The sequence below is a fragment of the Apium graveolens genome, chromosome 7 (genome assembly GCF_009905375.1).
Source record: "Apium graveolens cultivar Ventura chromosome 7, ASM990537v1, whole genome shotgun sequence".
NCBI lineage: Eukaryota > Viridiplantae > Streptophyta > Magnoliopsida > Apiales > Apiaceae > Apium > Apium graveolens.
The window spans coordinates 250,229,270-250,252,760 of record NC_133653.1 but is presented as its reverse complement, the minus strand read 5'-3'; the positions used below and the strand labels follow the sequence as shown (position 1 = coordinate 250,252,760).

General features: G+C 32.5%; 3 protein-coding genes across 6 annotated transcripts; 1 reads left to right on the top strand and 2 right to left on the bottom strand.

The window, feature by feature from the left end:
• Positions 1 to 1,065: 1,065 nt before the first annotated feature.
• On the top strand, positions 1,066 to 3,244 carry LOC141671470 (uncharacterized). 2 transcript variants are annotated; one of them, XM_074477741.1, is made up of 2 exons: positions 1,066 to 1,434; positions 3,028 to 3,244. In XM_074477741.1, exons 1-2 carry the CDS (start codon positions 1,140 to 1,142, stop codon positions 3,081 to 3,083), a joined length of 351 nt encoding a protein of 116 aa, XP_074333842.1. In that variant the 5' UTR covers positions 1,066 to 1,139; the 3' UTR covers positions 3,084 to 3,244. The 2 variants fall into 2 exon arrangements, with proteins under 2 accessions (XP_074333842.1, XP_074333841.1); XM_074477740.1 differs by having other exon boundaries at positions 1,069 to 1,434; positions 3,022 to 3,244.
• Positions 3,245 to 3,925: 681 nt separating this feature from the next.
• On the bottom strand, positions 3,926 to 12,084 carry LOC141671469 (diphthine--ammonia ligase). Of its 3 annotated transcripts, XM_074477737.1 has the most exons (12): positions 11,938 to 12,084; positions 11,761 to 11,832; positions 10,305 to 10,384; positions 8,284 to 8,509; positions 8,174 to 8,206; positions 7,561 to 7,643; positions 7,404 to 7,476; positions 6,713 to 7,043; positions 6,239 to 6,570; positions 5,482 to 5,819; positions 4,797 to 5,175; positions 3,926 to 4,298 (listed from the first exon to the last, which is right to left on the bottom strand). In XM_074477737.1, exons 1-12 carry the CDS (start codon positions 12,013 to 12,015, stop codon positions 4,086 to 4,088), a joined length of 2,238 nt encoding a protein of 745 aa, XP_074333838.1. In that variant the 5' UTR covers positions 12,016 to 12,084; the 3' UTR covers positions 3,926 to 4,085. The 3 variants fall into 3 exon arrangements, with proteins under 3 accessions (XP_074333838.1, XP_074333839.1, XP_074333840.1); XM_074477738.1 differs by lacking the exon at positions 8,174 to 8,206; XM_074477739.1 differs by lacking the exons at positions 11,761 to 11,832; positions 11,938 to 12,084 and having other exon boundaries at positions 10,277 to 10,384.
• Positions 12,085 to 14,595: 2,511 nt separating this feature from the next.
• Positions 14,596 to 22,237, bottom strand: LOC141671763 (uncharacterized). The gene is made up of 6 exons (XM_074478100.1): positions 21,802 to 22,237; positions 20,902 to 21,036; positions 20,737 to 20,824; positions 16,487 to 16,581; positions 15,869 to 16,036; positions 14,596 to 15,209 (listed from the first exon to the last, which is right to left on the bottom strand). The coding sequence occupies exons 1-6, from the start codon at positions 22,127 to 22,129 to the stop codon at positions 15,049 to 15,051; spliced, it is 975 nt and encodes a 324-aa protein (XP_074334201.1). The 5' UTR covers positions 22,130 to 22,237; the 3' UTR covers positions 14,596 to 15,048.
• Between the last annotated feature and the right edge of the window lie 1,254 nt (positions 22,238 to 23,491).

The window sequence follows — 23,491 nt, the reverse complement described above, 5'->3', positions numbered from 1 at the left end:
GTTTTCAGCTCACCCCTAACTGCATATCATATTAATACAATGATTCTGATATCTAACATTGTAATATATTATACTCCAATACTAAGTATGATATGGCGGTGAAAGGTATAATATTATTGGTAAGACCATACAAATGACCTCCATAAGATACAACTCAATCTTTTAGTATCATATATTTATAATATTTTGTAAATGATTTTAATTATTAATTATATTTTAGTTTTTAATAGCAATTGGAGGGAATTGAGCATAAGAGTTTATTAAACTAAAATTGTATATTTAGTGCCCATTTGGAAAACCTTAAAATAAGTAACTTATGACTTAAAATAAATAAGTGTTAAATAAGTAATAAGTTGATAAATACTTATAAGTTCTATAAGTGTTTGGATAAACTTAATTATAAGTCAGATTTTTTTTTTACTTAAATGAATTAAAATATATAATTATTAAATACAATTATCTTAATTCATGAATTTTAAATTAAAAAATATTTTAAAATTTTATTTTAAACTCAAAATTTAATAAAAAAAGTGAAAAAATACAAATAAGTTGGACTACTAACATTTAACTTATCAGCTTATAAGTTGTAAATTTAACTTATAAGTTGGGTCGACAAACACTCGTCGATAAGTTGTCGATAAGTTGTTGCGGACTTATAAGCCAATAAGTTAGCTTAATAGAATTCCCAAACAGACCCTTACTCTTAAATAAAAAAAATCAATATCCGTCTTAAATATTTATAATTTTATCTGGACCGTAAGCATAATAAGAAAAGGAGAAATTACCAAAAATATCATTTTTAATTTTTTTTTGGTATTTTACTATTTTCAAAATATAATTACAAAAATATAGTTCTTATTAAAAAGAAACAAATACAATTTTCTTTCTTTATGTTCTTGTATAAAAATAATTGAAATTATTTTTGGTCAAGAGTTACATTTGATTGCACCAAAGTGTATTCGATGGCAAAATCACACGTGTCTAAAATATTTATAAGATGAAAAAAAATGATATTTTCAAAAAAAAATATTATATATTTTTTCTAAAAACTTGTGTAATAAAACATTCATTTCTTCAATAAAAAAATACCCCCTATTAAACTGAACTGAACTCCTCTAATTTGCCGAGTTCGAGGAGAAATGGAGTATGCAAACAAAGCAATAGAGCTGCTCAACAAAGCAGCAAGCAACAACAAAGTCGTCAACAGCTTTCTCGGCTTTACATTTATTGCTTTGAGTCTTAAATCATTTAACCAACAAAAACACATCGAAACCCTAGAAACCCAGAAAGATTCTTTACTCAAATCGAACAAAGCTATTAAAAAGACCATTTGGGATTGGAAACAACAGCTTTATGCTCAAGCTCAGGGCAGTTCTGTAATTCCTGTTGATAAAATTAAGGCCATTTTTGGTGATGCCCCTACTCCTCCACCAGGTATTTGTGTGTTTGTGTGTGTGTATTACTCTTGATTTGTGTGTATTATTGTTGTTAATGTAGTTATGTTGAAACCCTTTTCGGGTTTTCGCGATATGTCTGGTTTTCGAGAAATTGATATTTTTCTTTGAATTTGTAGTTAGTAGACATAAGTCGATAATTGACAGGATGTCTGATAGACTACGAAGCAGGGATAGTTGGGTTAGGCAATGTATATTTAATTCCTACTTAGTTTTTTACCCTTTGTAGATAGAAACTGAAATAGCTGTTAGTTACGGTACCAGAAGCAAAGTCGAGATGGCTCTTGGTATTAAATAGATTATACCTAAATGTTATGTTTTGGATGATCGAGTTATGCAGTTGTTTCTGTTCGCATAAATTTTCAAGTTTTTGATGGGTTTTATTGTAAATTAGTCGAGACTTTAAATTTGTATTTGCAATATGTTTATATATGATTGTACTTGTATCCCGCTCACCTGAATCCCCATAGGCCATCTCATACTATTAGTTGGATCCAATTATTTTCGCACTATGCATCTGTATCCTTTGCTTTTGAGCTTTAGGTGATTCACAGTGGGAGAGACTCATAAAGTATTCAAATTCATTTGCCATAGATATATCATCGTCACATCATTAAATATAATAAGCAGCCAACAGTCAATATTGAAAAGTATTTCGAAAAAGTTGTGCATCTCAAATGCTGCTTCGGACATCTACAAGATTCATTTAGTCAAGGCACAACTTGATCTGTGGCGGCTCTAAGAAAAGTAATTTAAGATTGAGTTTTTTTTCCCATAGTGAAGAAAAGGTTTAGTAGACAACCATGAAGTTTTTGATATGAATAAAGAACTAATGTGCTAGAGCAGCTACTGGTTATGAATGACCCGACTAAAATTCCCCTTAGATTATGGTAATCTATGCATGATTCCCTTAGCCCAAATCTAGGTATGATTCTGAATAAGCTGTAAAAGCCATCATAAAAGTATCCTTCACCAGTTTAAGCACACAAGAAAACATGTTATGGTACCAAGTGTACTGTTGTAATGTTTTATAAGTTGGCAAATTACAAGTAGTTTTACATATTTGCAGTTTAATTTTGATCATTTATATGATTTACTTTTTCTGTTTTTACATGTAATTTGTGTTTCTCTATTTCCTTGTGATATCGTGTGAACGAGCTCCGGGAACTATGAATTTCTATGCAAGTATCTTCTGTATATGTTATTGGTGTTAGTATTTGGTCATAATGCTTTTGGGCGAGGATTATGTGGATTATTTAAGATAATGATCTTCGTAATAGGGGTAAGGCCCGCGTACCTATCACCCTCCTCATACCTAGACTGTACTTTTGAGTATTCTAGTGTATGTTTGGTTTTGGATATTCCACAAGTCAGCATTCTGGATTTGAATTCCGGATGTGGTTTGTGTTTCCTCATTACGTAGATAAACAGTTTATTTATGAATTATGATTCTCCGTACTCGACCCTCTGTTATACATTCTTTGCTCAGGATATTGATATCTACGTACAGAAATGAATATTTCCTTATATCCGATAGGCATCTCCTAATTGCTCCCATTGTTTTTAGCTGCAGCTGTAAGTGCCGTCAAAGCAGACAGCGGATCAGATCCAAAGAAGATATTGATATGAAGTTTTATTCCTGACAATTTACCCGCCTAGACCTCATTCAAGAATTAACATTGAAACTCCAAAAATATATTTAGTTTTAATAATATTATGTATCAACTTTGATTCTTACACAGTTCTCTTCTTTGCTTATTTACAGTATCGATATTTATTACCTCTGTTCATCTGGGAATACATATTTCTATATACCCCGCAGGTCACTTTATTTCAGATATGCTGTGAAGGGAACAGAGGGTTTCTTTATTCTTTTAAGTTTATGAATATATGCCTGCCTATACATCTTACTCCCTCAGACAGCTGAAAAGATAATCTTATAAAATCGCATATAAGAAAACCCGGTGGCTGTGGATAGTGATACCCAACTTCCTAAGCTGTAGCTTCCACTGAAAAAAGTAATTTGAAATCTTGTTGCCTCGGCTCTATCTGATTGATAACAGAGTTCTAGTATACACAATGTAGATAGGGTTGTACACATTTTAACTGAGTTTTACCAATTTTTTGTAATCCAAATAACATTGCCTAGTTCGACAAAGTATAATAGATGTCCATTATAATTAGTGCAAGTGTCGAAGGCTAGATATTCCTTTATTATACAAAATGCTCCACCTCAAAACAATAATTGAGCCGAGTTTCATTTAGTACTTGAAACCGTGCTTATCTTTACCTTTCTATTCTTTAAAGTCTATGATACGTTTCTGATACTAAAATTATATTTTTGTATGGATAGACGTCAAGCATCAAATTCCATTAGATTTTATGTTCAAGAAGCTAAAACATCTATAATGTGAATTAATCTCTACATTAAAATACAACACAGAGAAATTGAAACTAAATGAAGAAGAGTGTTACAATACAACAAATACAGCAAAATTGCAACAATTAAATCATTGTATACACACACTAACTTCTGGTCTCTGTTTGTAGTGATAATTATCAAGTTATATTGCAGATATGCAGTGAGTTTCCAGATATGAGTAATATATCACAGTACAAGGATATAAATGGCTAAGATTTAAGAGCAAAAAGTTCACAGGTTAAAACATCAAGAGAAACAGCAGACTTTCCAGCTCCTAAGACGGGGACCAGGTTGAAAATGGGCTTCTCCTTGATGTTAATCCTTGGATTTGATTCTGCAAGCTCATTAAATGCACCAATGAAGACTTGTAACATCATGTCGTGGGACATACCAAGGCTTGTGGGAAAATATATCCTCATATACTGCAAAGGTAGAAAAATGATAATTTAACAAATTAATTACCAACAGAAAACAAAGCAAAACTTGACGCAAAAAAAAAAAAACAACACAAGAACTAATCATTTCATAAACGTTACGAGGCCTCTTCAACAATTCTTGCCATGTTCGAAGGTCATATATATTTTTTAAAAATTACTTCCCACATACTTACCAGATACATCACTCAGTTAATTGAATTGAAAAAACATCAAATGTGCTAGACTGCTAGTTTTGTACAATGAACAAGTCTACAGTTCTACTATTCTTCAGCATTTACTTATGCATCTGACAATTCAAAGCTTTTCCCCTGTGACACACAGGTTCCATTACAAAACTTCCATTTTTTAACGAACAAAAAGCTAAAAGGTTCTCATAAACTTAGAGATGTTCAAAGGAAACTTTTCTTAAAATATATGTGATGTCAGCGTAGTAATATCATAAATGTATTATAGATATACAAGGCCGCAAAAAAAGGTGCATACCTTTACATTGTCCCAAGAGAAATAATTCATCAAAAGAGTTGTATCAAGACGATAAAGGCAAAACCTTGCGATCATTTCCAACTGCCGCACACTGAAGCAACATTGCTGAGCCACACCATCATCAACGGCACCTGTAGCACCGTTGGAACAAATCTTCACCGCAAGTTCATCAGTGATAGAGAGAACAACTGCACATACTTTTCCAGGAACAATACAATTCTGAATGCTACAATCATGCCATTCATTGTTCTGGAAACCCCAATAATTTTGAGCCACTTTTAATGAGACATCTGGTACAACTTCATCAGTTACAACTTCCCCAGGTTCAACACTATCACTATCAGCAACATAAAGCATGGGCTTCACTTCCACAAAGGCTCTACTTCCACAAGAATGTAAAAATAAAATAAGCACCAAAGCACAGAATTGAAGGGGCTTGTGAGATTTACTTGCTATCATACGTTTTTTGTGCTGGTATAACATTCTTACAAGTTATAATGCTAGATACCTAGCTAAGATGTTCATAATCATGTTATGATTTGTCTAATATTGAAATGCAGTGAGAAAGATGCCCAACGAATAACAAACAAGACGAATTTTCTCTTGAGCTGCAGTACAAAAAATAAAATCACTTGCAAACTAAAATGCAAAGATGTCCAGTAATGGTTAAATGTAGAAAATATACCTTTTCGGTAGATCAGGTACAAGGACATATAAGAACATGGGATTCAGCACTGTACATAAGGATCCATTATTTAAATTATGTAGCTTCATCCGACTGAGGTCCATATTCATCTTTTCTTGAATTTTTATTCTATCTGATGAAGGTATAGTTGTTGAACAATAGATGGTGAAAAGAATAGCAGAGGTAGATATTGAAGAAGTAAAGCATTTTGCCACCGCTTCACTGTTTTCAAGTGCTTTTTCAAGCTCAGCAGTAGCCCCTCCATCACAGAGTAACATTGTTGGAGGGTCAAGCCCCAACTGCCCAGCCATGTAAAGGATCTCATTGTGCAAGGTTGCCTGCAGGTGAATCGAAGGATTAAATACTTTCCTTTTCTGAAGTATTAGTTACTGTCCATGTTACAAAATTGTGAATGAGTTTCTTATAATATTCATAGATGTGAAATATTATCTTGTGTCCGGTTTTCATATCAGTACACGAAATACAAAATAGTCGTATAGTTCCATCCCCTGGAACTTGTACGGATATTAAAACTTAAAAGAAGAGTAAAGTCTTCTATGAGAATGTAATTACTAGACTTTTCAGAAATTCTACAAACATTTTTGAAAGCAGTAAGAATATAGTTGTTGGACAAACATAGAAAGCCGGAAGAAAAAATTGGCTTAGCAGCAGCAGCAGCAGCATGTGTGAGGTGATAATATATAATCAAGAAAAAAAAAAGGAGTCTCCTTTCTACAACAAAATGGTGATTACTAACCTGGCTATAAGGTCCTATGCAACTGGGAGCCCAGCAGGATATACTTTGCACATGCAAAACCTTTTTGCATTGATTTTTTGCTACCAGAATTTCAACGCAAGCTGCCCCCATACCTACTTGTGACAGAGGTAATTCAACTGTACTCCGTGATGGTACACCAGAGAGACATTTCTCGTGGGTAATGAAATTTACATATGTTTCATTTGCAACTGAAAATTTACCCATATCAGCAATGTACATATGTATATAGAGCACCTCGTTCCATGAGCAACCGATTTCAACAAGTTGGGATTCAATTTTCATTAGAACAAGTTTTAGATCCTCTTCCAAATCTGCAAATTAAAGAAATGTTATACATTGTTATTTGAAAGCATCGGAGGGAGCTAAAACAGGGAGTAAACAGGTGAAAAGAAAACAAGATAACACATCATATAGAAAAAGTAAGCACGAGTTTTATAATAACATAAACTTTACCTCCTAAAGTTCCGCGCGAGTTTTGCAGCGTGCACGAAATTGAGTGCATATTATCATTTACCATCTCTGATACATGAAGCCTATGATGCTCTTGTGTAACGAAATCAAAGACCTTATTAGTAGAGCTGCAGTCTGCATCAGAACTTTGTGTGCAGTCTCCTTGAACCTCGTATACTGAATCCATCGACTCTGAAGATACGCCATTGGCTCTGCTATCTGCTTTTAACTTCTGTTCCACATGAAATCCTGAAGGGTGAAGGATCCCAACAGGAGCTATGGAATCTGAAGAGTGCAATACAATTTGATATTCGTCCAGCAATAGTCTAGCATTCTGGTCAAGAGTACAGAAGTTTAAATGTTAGGTAATATTAAAAAGACCACAACTGTTTCAATAAACCGTAAAATCAAACACAACAAGTCATGAAAACTTCTACAACTATAAAAAAATATTATAGAAACAGACCACAACATTATCTAAGCTTCATTACTCTATCAAAGATCATAACTACTGATAAAATTGCAAATACAGATACAATATTTAATTAACCAAGTAAGAATATTAGATGTATAACTGCAACAATTTACTGCTGGCGATTAAACTGCATATAAATTAATACATCAGACATGACGTTTAAGATCTGAACAAAATTACATAGAAAGGTAATACAATACAAAAATATAGTCCACTTACTTCGAAAAGGGGACAGTCCAGTGTTAGTGTTTCATACTCCCCTCCTTCACCGCATACATTTATGCCATACAACCTGTTAGAATTATTGACCAAATAAGTTACTATGATATAAGAAGTTTGAACTGACAGTACAGTGAAAAATCTGTTCTATGCTTACTCTTTTAACTTGTGTAGATGGGAGCTTAGTTCCGACAGTTCTTTGCCCAAGTGCTTTGAAGGATTCAACCCAATGGCGGCAACCTAAAATATCAAAAACATCCTGCTCTAAACATATTCCAGAAGAATACTATCGCTCTATCAGAAACAAAGAAGAAGACACCAAAAGATTCAAATACAGAACAAAACCATGCTGACAAGCGACAACTTAAGAGAGAGTGATACCCAAAATGCAACAAGATGCCCAGTTCAAAAAAAGGCTCTTCTGTAGTATCTTAAGGTTGCAGCAACACAACATTTAGATATTCAAGTTGGTCGCTGGGTTTATCCAGTTTCTGATTAATTAGTTTCTTAAAATTCTCGTTTGGACAGTATTACCGATCAGAACAAAAGAAAGTGACAAAATTTACTATATAGGATCATATCAAAAACATATTTTTATAATGAAAACTTGATCAAAGCAAATAAGATTTCTAGTTTAAAAGAAGCTGCAACAACCCCGGCTTTCATCTGGATATGGTCTACAATCACAGCCAAGTTATTTATCAAGACTGATTAATCTTTGCATGAAAGATATAACATAATTATCTGTCAATATAAACCTGTGCTCATACCTTTACAGTAATAGCAACAATCCCAGATTTTATCTAGATGATCACCAAGGAAAACAAAATTAGCAATGGTGCTAAGTTGAGAATCATCATACACATAATGAACAATTTACCATCTCCCGAAGAAGCAAGGATTGATCTTCCTTCCATAAATATGCCAAAGAAATGAGTCCTAACCGCGAACATACACTTTCCACCCTTAGCCTTTGATAATCAGAAGCAATAGCACCAGAAGACACTCCTGTTATAGAAGGTATCTGATGCTTAACTTCCTTTAACAAGATAAACATATCTTCGACCTCATCACCGGCAGTCATATTGTAGCTAAGCTCATGATGCCTATGTAGGTAACAATATGTATATGATTAGTCTCTGAAATGAAAAAGATTTAACACCCCTTGATACTAAGCTCAATTGTGTCAGGAAGCATGGAAAAATTATAATCTAATACTTTTTATCAGAACGAAATAAATCACGGGAAAAAATGAATGGAATAGTGAGACAAAAGGGAGACAAAATCAGAATCAAGAACAAGATAATTATGGATATTTGCAAATGGCAGCAACCATTGTTCAATCCCTGCATTTATCTTGAATAGTTATTCCTCTTTCCTCAAAGAATTGGCATCAAAACATAACCACAAAAAGAGAACCCCGCTCACCTAGTTAAAGCAGTTCTCAAAATGTGTCCAAACCTATCTGTTTATAGACCATGGTAGTTATTATAGCAATACTGAACTACTTACAACTTCATATCCAAGTCAACATCTTTACTTATTCCATGGAAGAGGAGTATGTTGACCAGGAGCAATACATATAAAAAGGCTGCTCAGCGGGCAAATTAATAACACAGCTGACTTAAAAGTCAACCTCCTTTCAAAAGTGTTCAGCTCTTTCCATGGAAGAGGAGTAGAAATGTAGACCAGGAGCAATACATATAAAAAAGGCTGCTCAGCGGGCAAATTAATAACACAGCTGACTTAAAAGTCAACCTCCTTTCAAAAGTGTTCAGCTCTTTCCACTTATTAGCACTTACCAGTTCTTTAAAGTGGTCAGGATCTTTCAAAGAAAGCGAAAATTAAGCGCTTAACTGGTTTTGGGGCATAAACCAGTGCTTAGGCACACTTTTTCAAAACTGGGGGGCACGACCTTATAGAAAACAACTTCAGGAATCTAACATTGAGGGTTCATCATGTATGTAATGAAAGTTCAGGGAACTTACAATTCGGTTCTACCTAACTTGGGGTCTGTCAACACAGAACATGATACTATATATGCAAAAAAAACAATGAGGAAAATCAGATAAAGAGAGAGAATGCATGTATAAATTCGGTAAGCTGATAAAATAAGAAAGAAAGATAAGGAGATGGAGTACTGAAAGAAGGGAGGAGAAATAAAGTACTATACTTAATTTACATAGTCAAGGCACAGGTAGCTTGACCGCCTTACTGATCAATTAACAAAATCCGATAAACTAGAACGTAAAGTGACAGAGATCCAACTGACCGGATTAGTTTGTATTTTTTTATCTTAAACATGTTTACATTTCAACTTCTCTTATATATGAATGTATTTATATATGTTTATAGAGCTCTAATTGGTTCAGCCGTTCAGGAACTTAGGTTGAGCTATTATGATGAATAAATTATGTAATTCAGTTTCGTATGGGAATTACTATACAATAGAATACAATTTTAGGGTATTTGAAAGCTTCATTTCCTAGTCTTTTCTATTATTGACTATATATAGTCCACAACATAAACTCTAGGTCTCTAGCAGATACTTATTCAGATTCTTAGTTAACCAAACTATCATTACAAATTTTCCGTATCAAATTTGAAACAACTGAACACAATGTAATTACATATATTTAAAAAAAATATACACTAGATTTTGGTATTTTCTAAAAAAGAACTTCAAACGGTGTGAAATAATTGTTGTCAAACTACGAAATAAAGAACATCTAAACAGATATAAGTTTGAATGAGCAATTCGACAAGATGATGATATCAGTTGTTTTACTAGAAGTTTAAAACAATCACAGATGCTTTTGAACATGTAACCTAAATATAATTTTACTTTACAAATATAAGATTATTAATTTTACCAAATATGTTTCCCCATAGGGGGCTTGCCTTGTGGATCCTTGAATTTTTCTTCGAAATAACGGGACTCCCATGCATTTAGAGTAGCTGACAACTATCTGATGCCCAACCTGCAAATATTTTGAAATTATCTACAACAACCTCCTCAATAATTAGGGTAAATGTGAGGGGGAGAATGAAAATTTGTATCGTAGTACAGTTTAATAAATCAAAAGTTCACAACTATAATTTTACAAATTAAATTTTCTGCTGTCAATCCAACCAAACCATTATTTTTATTTTTTATTCAATAATTCGTTCCTCTCAAATCCAGTCCTATGTATTACGGCCTCTTTGATAACTACTAGTCGAGCTTCATGAAGAAAATCTCTGCATTAATCAAATCTGGAAATTAGAGCTACAAATTGCATGCATACATTAGCTCTTTGTACGTTGACTTGATAGCCACTTACCCAGAGAGGGGTTTATATAAATACGTCCTATGTTTAGACTTCAAGTACAAATTAACCCAGAAATCTAGCAGAAGTATAAATATTAAGAATCCGACCCTACTTGTACTCTTTCAGTCTATTATACATGTATTGATTAAAAAGGAATAACTAAGGTTTTTCGTGAGATTCTAACATTTGACTTAGGTGGCCGACAATTTACATTAGACCATCATTGCATTGGTCTCACTATATTATAGTAGAGAACATTAAGTTAGACTTTATATTTCTGAGTAGCAGAGGAACATTATTGCAAAAGGGTTTGCGCCCCCCTCTACCACCCGTATTACTTCTCCGGATTTTGAATTTATGCTCTATTGGTAATACATAAGTAACATAACTATAGCTATCGAGGGGGTGCAGACCCTCCGGGCTTCAATCATTTTATTCGGGTTTTAAAGAGATATTTTTGCAACACATTCTTAAGGCTAATAAGTAACATTACTGCAAAAGGGTATGTATGCGCCCCCTCCACCACCCCTATTACCTCACCAGATTTCAGAATTTTATGCTCTACTGGGTATACATAACTAAGAACCTGTTTGGCCTTAATTGAGGTTGCGGGCTTAAAGTCATTCTAAAAAAAGTTCGTTTGTGTACAAAGTTAAAAAATGACTTTAAATTTAAAAAAAAAAGAAGCAGCTTAAAGTCAGATTCTTGAACTTCGTATTTTACTTTTGCAATTCTATTTGATAAAAGTTACGCATTGATTAATAACTTGTAAGTCATAAAAAAACAGTACATTACCCAAACAGATACCAACTTAAAATTTTCTGTTTAAGTCACAAGTAAATTTTTAAGATTACCCAAACAAGCTCTAAATTGTTAGTTCAGAAAATTGGTTATTAAAAACAGATGAGTAGTACCAATACATGATGCAAAACAAGCTAGGAAATTATTCGTTATTCGGGTTTCAGAAGTGAAAGGTTTGCACATTCTTAAGGCTAACAGTACATTAAAAAAAGGGAAAGGACAGACACTTGAAGAATGGTTCATACAGTTTGATACATATAGCTATCGAGTTCGTCAACAGAATCATCAGCAGGCATCAAATTAGCCAAAGCAACAATCTGTACAATTCAAACATAAAAAAAAAATCAAATAAACAGGCATATTAATATTAAAATTAACAAAAACATAATGGTTGTCGTAAGTAGTATATATAGGTGAGTAACCTGATGACCAAATTGAACGCATTTCATCATAGCAAAACAGCTATCTTTGCCGCCGCTAATTAATCCTACTACTTTCATCTCTCCCCCACTTCCTTAACGATTTGATGATGGAAAGTAATGAAAAAGATTAGTACAAGAAATAACTGAAGCAGGACTTTAGGGTATACATATACTTATGATTCTTTCTTCTTTATTTATACCAGCATAAATCTAGTTTCATGCACGATTTTCATTAATATTTTAAATTTTTATTTATCAAGTTATATTATATTTTTAAAATACAGTATTTATATAAATATATAATGATTATAAATTTTTAATAAAAATAATAGAATCACATGTTGTCGTAATTTAATAGAATAAATAGACTATTTTTAGTAATTTAACAATTTAGTAGTTTAGCAGATATGTAACACTATTATTTATATATTTTAATAATATGATAAGTTGTATTCGTAATTTAGTAGGATAAGTATGTTATATTTAGTAGTAGTTTAATAATTTAGTAGTTTATTAGATATATAACACTATTTATCTATTTTTGTAATAATCAAAATTAGGGAATTATCGTTGAACCAAATTATCTCTATTCCGGCTATTATAATATAGTATAGATTATTATCGGATTTCCAAAAAAATAAGAAATATTTAATTTAGGCGATGTATTCAATTAAAATTTCACTAATTTTTATATTCAATTTGAAATTTCAAGGATATTTAAAATACTTTTTATTAATTATTATCAAATTTAATTTAATTTAAACCACAGCCATTCAAAAACATAATATATAATTGAGTTCGACTGCTTCTTTTAGGAGATCTCGAAGAACCTTATGTTATACAAGTAAAAATATCGCTTCAAAATATTACAAAATGTATTATTTTACAAATTATATTTTATAATAATTATTATTTTATTTAAAATCTTGAATTTATAAATGTACTATCTGTAAAATATTGTAAAACATCTTATTCGGCGAAACATATTGGAAAACATTTGTTTAATTTGCAAAAAATAAATAATTTAGTTATTAACTTAAATGATATTCAACAATTTGTCTTTTTATCGGGACTTCCATTCAAAACTTATAACATTGGCCGGCATGGCTCAAAAATATTCGGTTCGTAAAAAATTTGAATTAGACTAAAAAATAATCGAGCCGAGCTCGAGCTTGAGTTTTTCGAATTATTAACCGAGCGGAACTCGAGCCTCTATTGTTTTTAATTTTATTATTATAAATATAATTTTATGTAAATATTTAAGATTTATTATATATTATTTATTTTTATTGAGTCGAACTCGAGCTGAACTCGAGCTGAACTCGAGTCGAACCGATCATATTTCAATTTTTTTGTTAATATTTAGTGAATTAATTCGAGCTTTCGAGCCGAACTCGAGTCTACCGAACTTTTTACAAGCCGAGCTTCGAACTTGAAATTAAATATTCGGTCGAGTTCGAGCTCGATCTCGAGCCCGAACTATTTTAATTTTTCTCGAACCGAGCCTGAAAGTATTCGGTTCGCCTCGGCTCGATTACACCCCTAGTATGAATTAGTAATATTTGTTCAACATATTTTATAAAATAATATTATTATAGAATTAGAGTAAAGGAGTTAAAATGGCTGGTTGTAAATTTATAATTCTTAATTATTATTAATATTGTTATTAAGGGAAGTATTAATATCAGAGTTGTCCATGAGTTTATAAGATTTCCTAGTATATTTTTGTAAATATAGGAGGGTTGACTTTAAATTACAAAACTACCTACTAAAAAATGTATTCAAAATACTTATAACTTCGGTTTGGATCCCTGAGTAAAATATCAAGTTCAGTTTTCTCTTATTATTAATTATATTTTTTAACTAATAATAAATAAAAATTAGAAATATTATTAAATTGTATATCTTATTGCAAAAATTGTGATTGAGATTTTTTAGATATACCTTTCAGTTCTCCGCAGTATTAAAATTTGTAGTTGTAGATAGTGTAATAAACTTATTTAAGTGAAGAAGTATGATTAACAAAGTTGACAATTTAAAAAACTATAAATCCAAGGTATATAAATTTAAAAAATATTAAATAGAATGAACAAATTCATGTAAAAATTATTATAAATCATCTCATGCATCTCAATAGTATAAAGTATTTTATAGTATTTAACATACGAGTTCTCTAAGATCTCAAATTAAATAACGGTCTTCATGATCGTTATATAATTTATTTACCCATCACCCATGATATTTATAAATTTTATTCACAATAAAATTTATTCTTTAGAACATAAAAAAAAACACTTTATTCTTTAGAACGTATAAAAAACTCTTTAACGTAAATAACACTTTATTCTTTAGAACATAAAAAAAAACACTAGCTGAAATCACCTCTCACGCTATTAAAATGCCATCTCTTATTTGTGTTATAAAATCATAAAATCAATATATTAGGGTCATTTTTTCCTCTTCTATAATTCATGCATCGTACCTCTACAGATTATACAAGGCCATTCGCATCACAAAATCAAAAAATACATTAAAAAACAACAAATCTGCTTCCTTTATAGCCCACTTATTACAAACCAGTGATGAATAACATATGATCTGCTAGTCTAGTCTATACCTGTTGATAGGAGTGTTATTGAATGCCTTTCGAGATTCAGATTCCATTATTACATTGCCTACTTAAATAAAATTGAATAGAGATTCAGATTACATAGCCTACTTAACGAGCTTGGAAGCTAGATATTAATCCCTTAATCATACAAAGGGTTTATCCCGAAACTAATAAATAATTCATCTAGTTCCCCCATTTCATTATGAAAACAGTGCTGCTCTTTACCTCATTTCTCAAAAGGCAATAGACCAGTATTTGGAATCACAATGTTCACCCAGGTGGAAATTTGGGTCCGGATAATGAAATCTGTAGCACAAAATTGTACTAAACTACCGCTAGCAAGAGTCCCGGAGGAAACTTTAAAACATTTTGGCCAATGTAATGCTTTACAATATGTTGGCTGGCCAGAACCGTATTATATCAAAAGTGAGCAAGTACTGCTACATAATATAGGTCTTAAATTATAGTCTTCGAAGATTCACCCACAATGTCCAGTAGTCTCAAGTCACTATCTTTGAAGATTCACCCACAACACTCTCCATTCTTGCATACCAATCGCCGATTTGTGTGTTCTCCACCATGTCAATACCAGATCTCAGGTAACGAATAGGTCTCAACACCCCAAAGACAGCAAGATCAGCTAGATTAGGCTTAGTCCCCCCTTCAGCCAGCAAAAAACAACGGTAGGTAAAAATTTGGTGAAACAAGAACAAACGGATAGACGCAACCACATGCAGACAATAAAACGTTCAAGGGTCACTCATCCCATTCCCAACACCGCGTGCAATTTAATGCACCATGTCAGCATGAGGCAATATATAGAATTATAAATATAGACACGTTTTTATAACCATGGTTTTGCATATCCTAATAACACAGAGTTTCTTCTCCAGGATCTGAAATTAGCAGTTTCTAAAGTGTTTTATACTTCCATTGTGGCCAAAATGATCTCACATTTTCTATAAGTTGAACTCATTTGCCTGTAGTGCACATAATTTTTTAAAAACTAATGCATGACAGAAGATGGTGACCAAAAGGCACTGATACCAGAATTGAGAGGCTTATAATCACATAAAATCAGAACCCAGCAGAAAGGGGGTGGGGGAGGGATCCTAAAATGAGCAGACTCTCATGAGAGAGCTCCATTTTTTTCCTCAAGTAATGAGCTCCATTTTTTTCCTCAAGTAATGAGCTCCATTTTAATTGCATCAAAGCTAAAGGTTTAACACAACAAAACTTCAATACTACTCTTATTCTACACAGAATTCTGATGTTTTATGTATGTTCGAGCAATAAGAGTTGCAAGGTGCAGAAACCTACCAAGGAATTCACGACCACCAAGTGCATTCACCCACTGTTGAGCAGCTTCATATAGGGATGCACGTTCATCAGTAATGTTGTATTTCTTCTTCAAATTCTTGGATACAAAATACATGGCAGCAGCCCCAGCATATTTCACAGTATATTTTTCAGTGAAGCTGAAATTTCCTATAGACAAAGTCAGAATTCACAACTGCAAGTAAGAATGCAAATTACACATTTGTCATGTGTGTTTGAAATATTCATATGTAGGCCTCTGATGTATGCATCTATTCCTCTGAAGCTAAAAATAAAATAACCTTCAAGAGGCTGGTAAAAACATATGACCAGCAAGTTTTATGAACTATAAACCCAGAATAAAGATTCCTTGAAACTTACTAGTCTCACAGACCAAAACAAAATTTTTTAGGACAGAAAACTGATGTTCATGTGTCAAGCTTACAGATACATTAGCAGTAGGTATAATGGATCCAAAAGTTCGATTTACTTGCATTCATTCTGATGAATTAATTTTTTTGTTTCGCTGGTTATATGCAAAAAACTCTCAGCAAAACAGTGATGATAATTTTTTAAAATATCACAATTATGAAAATAACAACAGTTGTACAATTTCCTTACCATTACTTGTAATGTAATCAAAGGATTCCAAAGCCTCTGAAGTAGTTCGGTAGATGTTAGGTGATAGCATATGAACAAGATGATTATCTACCCAACTGAATCAACAAAATAATAAAATAAGTTGAGATTCTATGGAGTGGTTCCATTAACATAGAATAAAAGTAGCACATACAACAACATTTCATAGTCAGTATAGCCATAGACTTCATTCAGTAACGGAACCAGAAAAACAAGAGGGGAGGGGGTCGTGTTTCATAGTGAATTGTTCTACATCTATTGTTTCAAATTTTATTTAAGCAAGTGATGGTTTTAAATAAGCTCCAAGCCCAAGATAATATGGCTGCAATAATAAATTGCTTTTGAATGCTATTCTCTTCAAAGTAAATCAAATTTCAAATAGGTACTGAAGTTGGTTTTTCAGAAACTAACTAAGATCATAAGATTTTCTACTAAAAAATTCATAAATACATATTAATAAAAACAGGCATTCTCACGTGTAACAAAGATTTTATTTTATATTTATATATTTACTTACGGAATTAATTTAACTAAGTTATATTGTCTAACTAATTTGTAGTAGCATTAATTGCAGCTTTTAATTCAACGGAGAAAAATTAACTGAACAAAATATCAAAAGGAAATAAATTAATCGACTTAATGCAGGAGGGATTTAGTCTAGAAATTCTCCTCCTCTCATGCCTAAAATTTCACGACATAATTTTATCGTACAACTACAAGAAACTGAACCAGAAAAATATATAGCCATAGCCCAATTAACAGATTCATTAGGATTATCATCCCAATATGTTACAAATTCATTGAAACACTGCTTAATTGGCTCCCAAATTTTTAGGAGATAAACTCAGAGCAATGTCTTCATTTACATTTCCTCGGAGCAATATTTATCACGCAGGACGCAGTGGAAGATGCCGCACACAGGCCCCCTGCTACTTCCTTTATTGACTCCATTTGACAGATAATTAAGCTTTAAGTTGTAAGTTTAGGACAAGGTTGTAGGCAACTGGGCATGCACTTGGGCTTGTAAGTTCTATAGAGGACGAAGGCAACAATATAGTTGTGATGATGGGAGCTTTTATACGTGTCTGTTGGCTAATATTCTTCCATTACTCGCTGATATGTTAAAACTTGAATAGCATATACATATACATACATGATACATCTATATATATATGTATATATACTGGCCATCTGATTCGCTACTTTTAAACACATGACAAGGTAATTTATCTTTCCTGCTATCTAAGTCTTCTAAATTCTAATAACATTGCTGGCAATAAATCAATATCAGCTAGATATGATTAACAGATATCTCTGTCACGACTTTGTAGCCAAAAGGCAGGACACTATCTAAATAATGTGTTTTCCACTTTTTTAGCTTACAAGAACATCAATGCAGCCATTCACCCAAACACACTCCTTAATTATTGTTTAACTAGCACATTATCACCATAATAAAGCCAGCCAAATCCTAACAAATCATTTGGGCAGCCTGACCTACTATCTCACTACATGGATCACGGGGAGCAAAAATATTAAGATACAACAAACTCAAGGCCCAAATGGATAATAATGATATATCTCCTTTTTCACAGTTTTATATATTCATAGTCATGTCATCTTAAGTGACAAGCATGAAACAAGAAATAATATTTACGATACTATATTGTTAAAGCCGAACTAATGATTTTCCGTCGTCAGTCACGAAATATGGGCCAGGTAAATATATAGGTTTAAAAAAGGATTTGGATGTTAACAATAAAATCTTTACACAATATAAAAAACTAATTTGGTTGAAAAAACATGATATTTGAATAATCGGATATTTAAAATAAAATTCTATATAGTATATAAATATTAAGTTCTCAATAATATAATCCTGGATATAATATAACATGCATGTATACATATGTAAGTACGCGCGTGTGTGTTTGTACCTAACAGAGAGTATTTTAAAATAAGTTTAAAGATCATAGACGTTTACATTATTTTATATAAAGATTAAGAAGCAAATAAGTCCCTCTATTTAGGTCGAGAGAGCGAATAAGCTCTTAAAATTTAAAATGGTTTAAATACACCCTTATATTCTATCAATAGTTCAATATAGACCTTCATGGTTAAATTTATTAACTATAGTTAACAAAATAAGAAAAAAATATGACAAGGGATAAAAAAACATCCAGTGGTTCAGATCTTGGAGCAAGTTAATTGTAGTTATAATATAATCTTTTTATAATATTTTAATATTTGAAATATATAATTTCATACAAATATAAAATAAAAATCTATGTGAGACTCTACTAATTAAAAATAAATATTTATCAAAGAGCGGTGCAACATTATTTTTTCGGCTGTACTATTAAATCTAATAAAAAAAACTTTAAAACTTATGTCATATTATTGAAAATGACACATAAAAAGTTTTATAGTCGATCGGTCGTTACTTGGGATACGTTTAGTCAATCTATTAAGTCCATTTTTCAAATAATTATTTTTCGATTTTATGTCTAACCTTTAAACAAAGGATATTTTCGGACCATTGGCCTAAATTTTTAAACAATTTTTTTTAATTAATTCATCTATAGATAGAATATCCATATTTTATCTTGTTCAAACACGTATACCAAAGATAAGTAAAATTTTATTTTATTTTAGTGAAAAATAAGAAATAAATGTAAATCTTACAATAAGGAAGTCTCGTGCATGGATGCACAACATATAAGTTAGTAGATAATAATATAAATAATTATTAAAAAAATTATCGAGTCATAATTAATTGTAAATGTTTATTTTTATGTCTTGACATATTACGTAAGGGCAAAATTGCTCCAAGATCTAAAGTACAAGGTGCTTTTGGTTCATTTGATATAATTTTAGCTAAACTTGCTTAACCATGGTTTACAAAAAATAACCATGAGGGGCTATATTAAACCATTATATAAAATATAAGGGTGTATTCGAACCATTTTAAATTGCAACTCTCAACTAAAACACAAGGTCTTATTTGCCCCTTGACCCTTTTATATGTGCCTTGTAGGTGGTGCTAAACCATAGGGTCGATCGGGTAGCTGATACGAGTACGGGTACGTGGGACATTAGTTTAAGTGAATCGGGTACAATGAGCCGATTTGAGAATCCCTTTTGATCATAAATATTTCATAAAAATTATATATTTCAGCTACTATCATATATATTTTTGTTTTAATAGCTAAATTTGAAGAACAATATAAATAAAAAATTATTAATATTTGTAAAAAATTAAAATTAATTAATATAATAAATTAATATTTTGTAAATATTATATTTTTGAAATTAAAATGTCTGAATGTTGATGAAGTGCAATGCATAGAAGTGGATGTTGTTGGTGAGCAGTTGGCCCATTGATAATAAAAATTATTATAATTATGGACATGTCCATAATTCATATGTTCATTTAATATTTTTAATATTGTCACAAACTGTTAAATATCTTTGTCCCATGCACATTATCCTTAAAAGTAAACCACAAATTGGTACACGACCCATGGCGATCCGGGTCGACTTCGACCCGTGTTCCGGTACGAGCGACCCAGTTCACGGATTCATAGGTCGATCCGCGAACCGAGTAAAACTGTGCTAAACAAAAGCATTTATATATCTTAAAAGTAAATAAACAGCAGTTTATGGTAGAGTCTAAATAAAATCATAAGGTATAAACAAACATTATCCTATATATAATTGGTGTGAGAGAGTTAATGTGGTATGGTCGTCAGGGGTAAAGTTGTCATTTGATAAACACTAAACACTATTGTTAAGCAAAGACACCAGGGTTCGATTCCCGACAAAGTACAAATATTAATTTAATATTAATGTTAAATAAAACTAATATGATTTGATCCTCATATAACATTAAGATTGACACTTTAGTAAAAATTAGTTAAATATTTAAAAAAATGAGAAAAGAAATTTATATGAATATTTTATAAAAACATCATGTGCATATGGGTACAAAAAAAATAACTGTTTTAGTTTAAGAGAGCATTTAACAGTAGGTTTTAAGATACATATAGAGTTAAATATATTTTTATATACATGCCCCAGCCTTGCCTGAGCTGTTCATTTATAGATCTTAAAGGTGGATATACTGCAATTCACAGTAAGGCTGAGATAAAGTAATTAATATATGCAAACAGACCAAAATAACTGTCTTCATTTAAGAAAAGAAAATTTGCTTAGAAAACAACTAACGATACCTTCTCCACTGTTTCTCTTCTTCATTATCTGGGACTTCTTTAGCAGATTTCTCAGAATTAATCATGCTGTCCAACTTATCAATAATCGCTGCAAAATACAAATATGTCAGTTACTGGACTAATATTTAGAATATTATTTCGACTTCCAGTATTGATGCTAAGAACCTGATGAATCATTCATCTGTTGACCATCCACCATCAAAATCGGCACCTTCTTATAATCAGACCACTTGATTTCCTTTTTGCTAAGTGGATTCACCTCCACAATTTTGTACGGCACGTCATAGTAATCCATGAAAGCTGAGAATCATAAATGTGACTTTGTCATATACCTTCTAACAATTGGACCAAATACAATGCAAGAAAGGTCAAATAACAAGTATAATCTAATCCTAACAAAACCAATCTAACTATATAGGCCGATTCTTTAAAATATTATGGTTATGTGCACTATAGTCCAGTGTTGCAATACTAGCATAAATGTCAAAATCACATCAATATGATCCTTTAAATTTAAAATCTAGCTCATTTATTTACTTGCAAGTATCACACTCCGTATCATAACGAGCAACATTTCCACAAGAAACCACTAAAGAAAATGAAAAAACCCGAAAACAATTAGGCTAGTAAATTCCACGCATAGAACTACTAATCTAATAAACATTTTATTAAACATTTAAATTTCAAGTTTACATTAATGTCCCCCAAATTAAACCTCACAGCTTAATTAATAAAAAAACAAACTCTATTCAATAGCAAATCATTTTGATTTAAATATATAACACAAAGTAACAGAACATTTTAACATTAAAATCCACAAATTGTACTCATAACAATATCTAATTCAACGAAGCCAAAATAAGTATTCTGCATCGACTTCAACGCCTGTGTTCACGCAATTTGTTATTTAATATTTCCTCAAAACTTTGTCATCATATTTTATATTTTATAAAACAAAACTAAATTGTAAAAACGATTCCTAATCATAAACTTATCGAAAACTAAACTCACAAAAAATCGAATAATTACACACAAACATACAGTGCAATACAGTATTGCTTATACCTTTAACTTTATTACAAAACGGACAAGCCTCATACTGATACAACACGACCTCCTTGGGCATCTTTTCCGGCGACATCGGCATCTCTTTCGCATAAACTTGCTCTCCTAAAAACGTAGCAACTCCGGCACAGGCGACAGTACCGCCGGCGACTGCAATTGACGGCGTATACCACTTCGATGACACCGGCGACATCGACGGCGCGGCGGCAGAGGAGAAGAGCCTGGCAGTGAGGAGGAGACGTGGACGGAGCACGGCGGCGGAGTGGCCGCCGGAGAGAATAGAACGAGAGAGAGCGAGAGAGGCGAGATTGTAAGTTGCGCGATTCATTTTGGAGAGATTACAGAGATCGGTGTGTGTGTGTATAGCTTTTTGCCTAAGTTTTTTAAAACCACAAGATTTATGAGAGACTACGTCTACGGTCTATGTGCCGAGACTGAAAATGTATCTCGCCTTTTTTTATTTTTACGAACTTACATGTGCCATACCCCGGCTTTTTATGTAATTTTTAAAAATTTTAATTCAAATTTAATTTTTAAATTTGTTTATTTAACTATATCTATCTATCTATCTATACTATATTATGTTATAATAGGCATATTTAACTATTAAAAAAAACACTCAGCAGAAAACCCAAAGCTGAGAAGGGGGGGCCGAATAAGGAGTTCTGGTTCCTTTTTTCCTCTCCTTTCTTTCTAATTTACCTTCATGTTACAGCAAACTAACTACAAGTTTAGAGAAGTTTCTCTCCGTAATATGTGAGAGTCTTATTTTTTCTCTCCGTTCTCTTTCTTCTGAAATTGAATCGTGTGAGTGTGAGTCTTTGGGTAATCATGTCTCGGTATAATGATTTGAATGAGTAGTTAGCAGGACTGGATATTGAGGATGAGGAAAACACAGCGTTTACATTCGATGGAGAGGTAGAAGAAGAGGTTAACAAATATGACCTCTGTGTGGTGGGACGTTTCTTGACAGAAAGAAATGTTAATGGTCGTGTTATGAAGACTAAGATGGCAGACATCTGGCGCCCTGCAATGGGGATCAATATTAAGGAGATTGAACAAGGCATTTTCTTGTTTCAATTCTATCATAAAGAAGATATGAATTGGGTATTAAGGGGTGGTCCGTGGTCGTTTGATGGTGCGATGTTGGTGCTGGCAAAAGTAACAAAAGGGGAGGAGCCATTGGAGGTCCCGTTATGGCATTTGAACATGTGGGTACAGGTCTTTGATTTGCCAACAGGATACATGTCGGAGGAAGTCGGTAAACAGCTTGGGAATTTCTTCGGTGAATTCCTCGAATATGATCACAAAAACAATACGAGCATTTGGCGTGAATGCATGCGTATTAAGATCAAACTTGATGTCCGTAAACCACTGAAACGTAAAAAGAAGATTTTGAAGAGAAATGACACAGAAGTAATCGTCTCATGCAAGTACGAGCGCCTAGGCGATTTTTGCTTTACTTGTGGTATAATGTCGCATACGGAGCGATATTGCAGGAAGTTCTTGTATCGTGAGAATGATAGTGAAATCAAGGAGTGGGGGAATTGGTTAAGGGCACCGGTGAGAAGAACCCCAGGTCCGGCGAAAAGCAAATGGTTGAGGGAGGACGGCGATACTGACTGGGAGACACGTCAGGGGAGAGTCAACGGTAGCAAAAAATCCGGGGAAAGCAGTTGTTTAGTTCCTG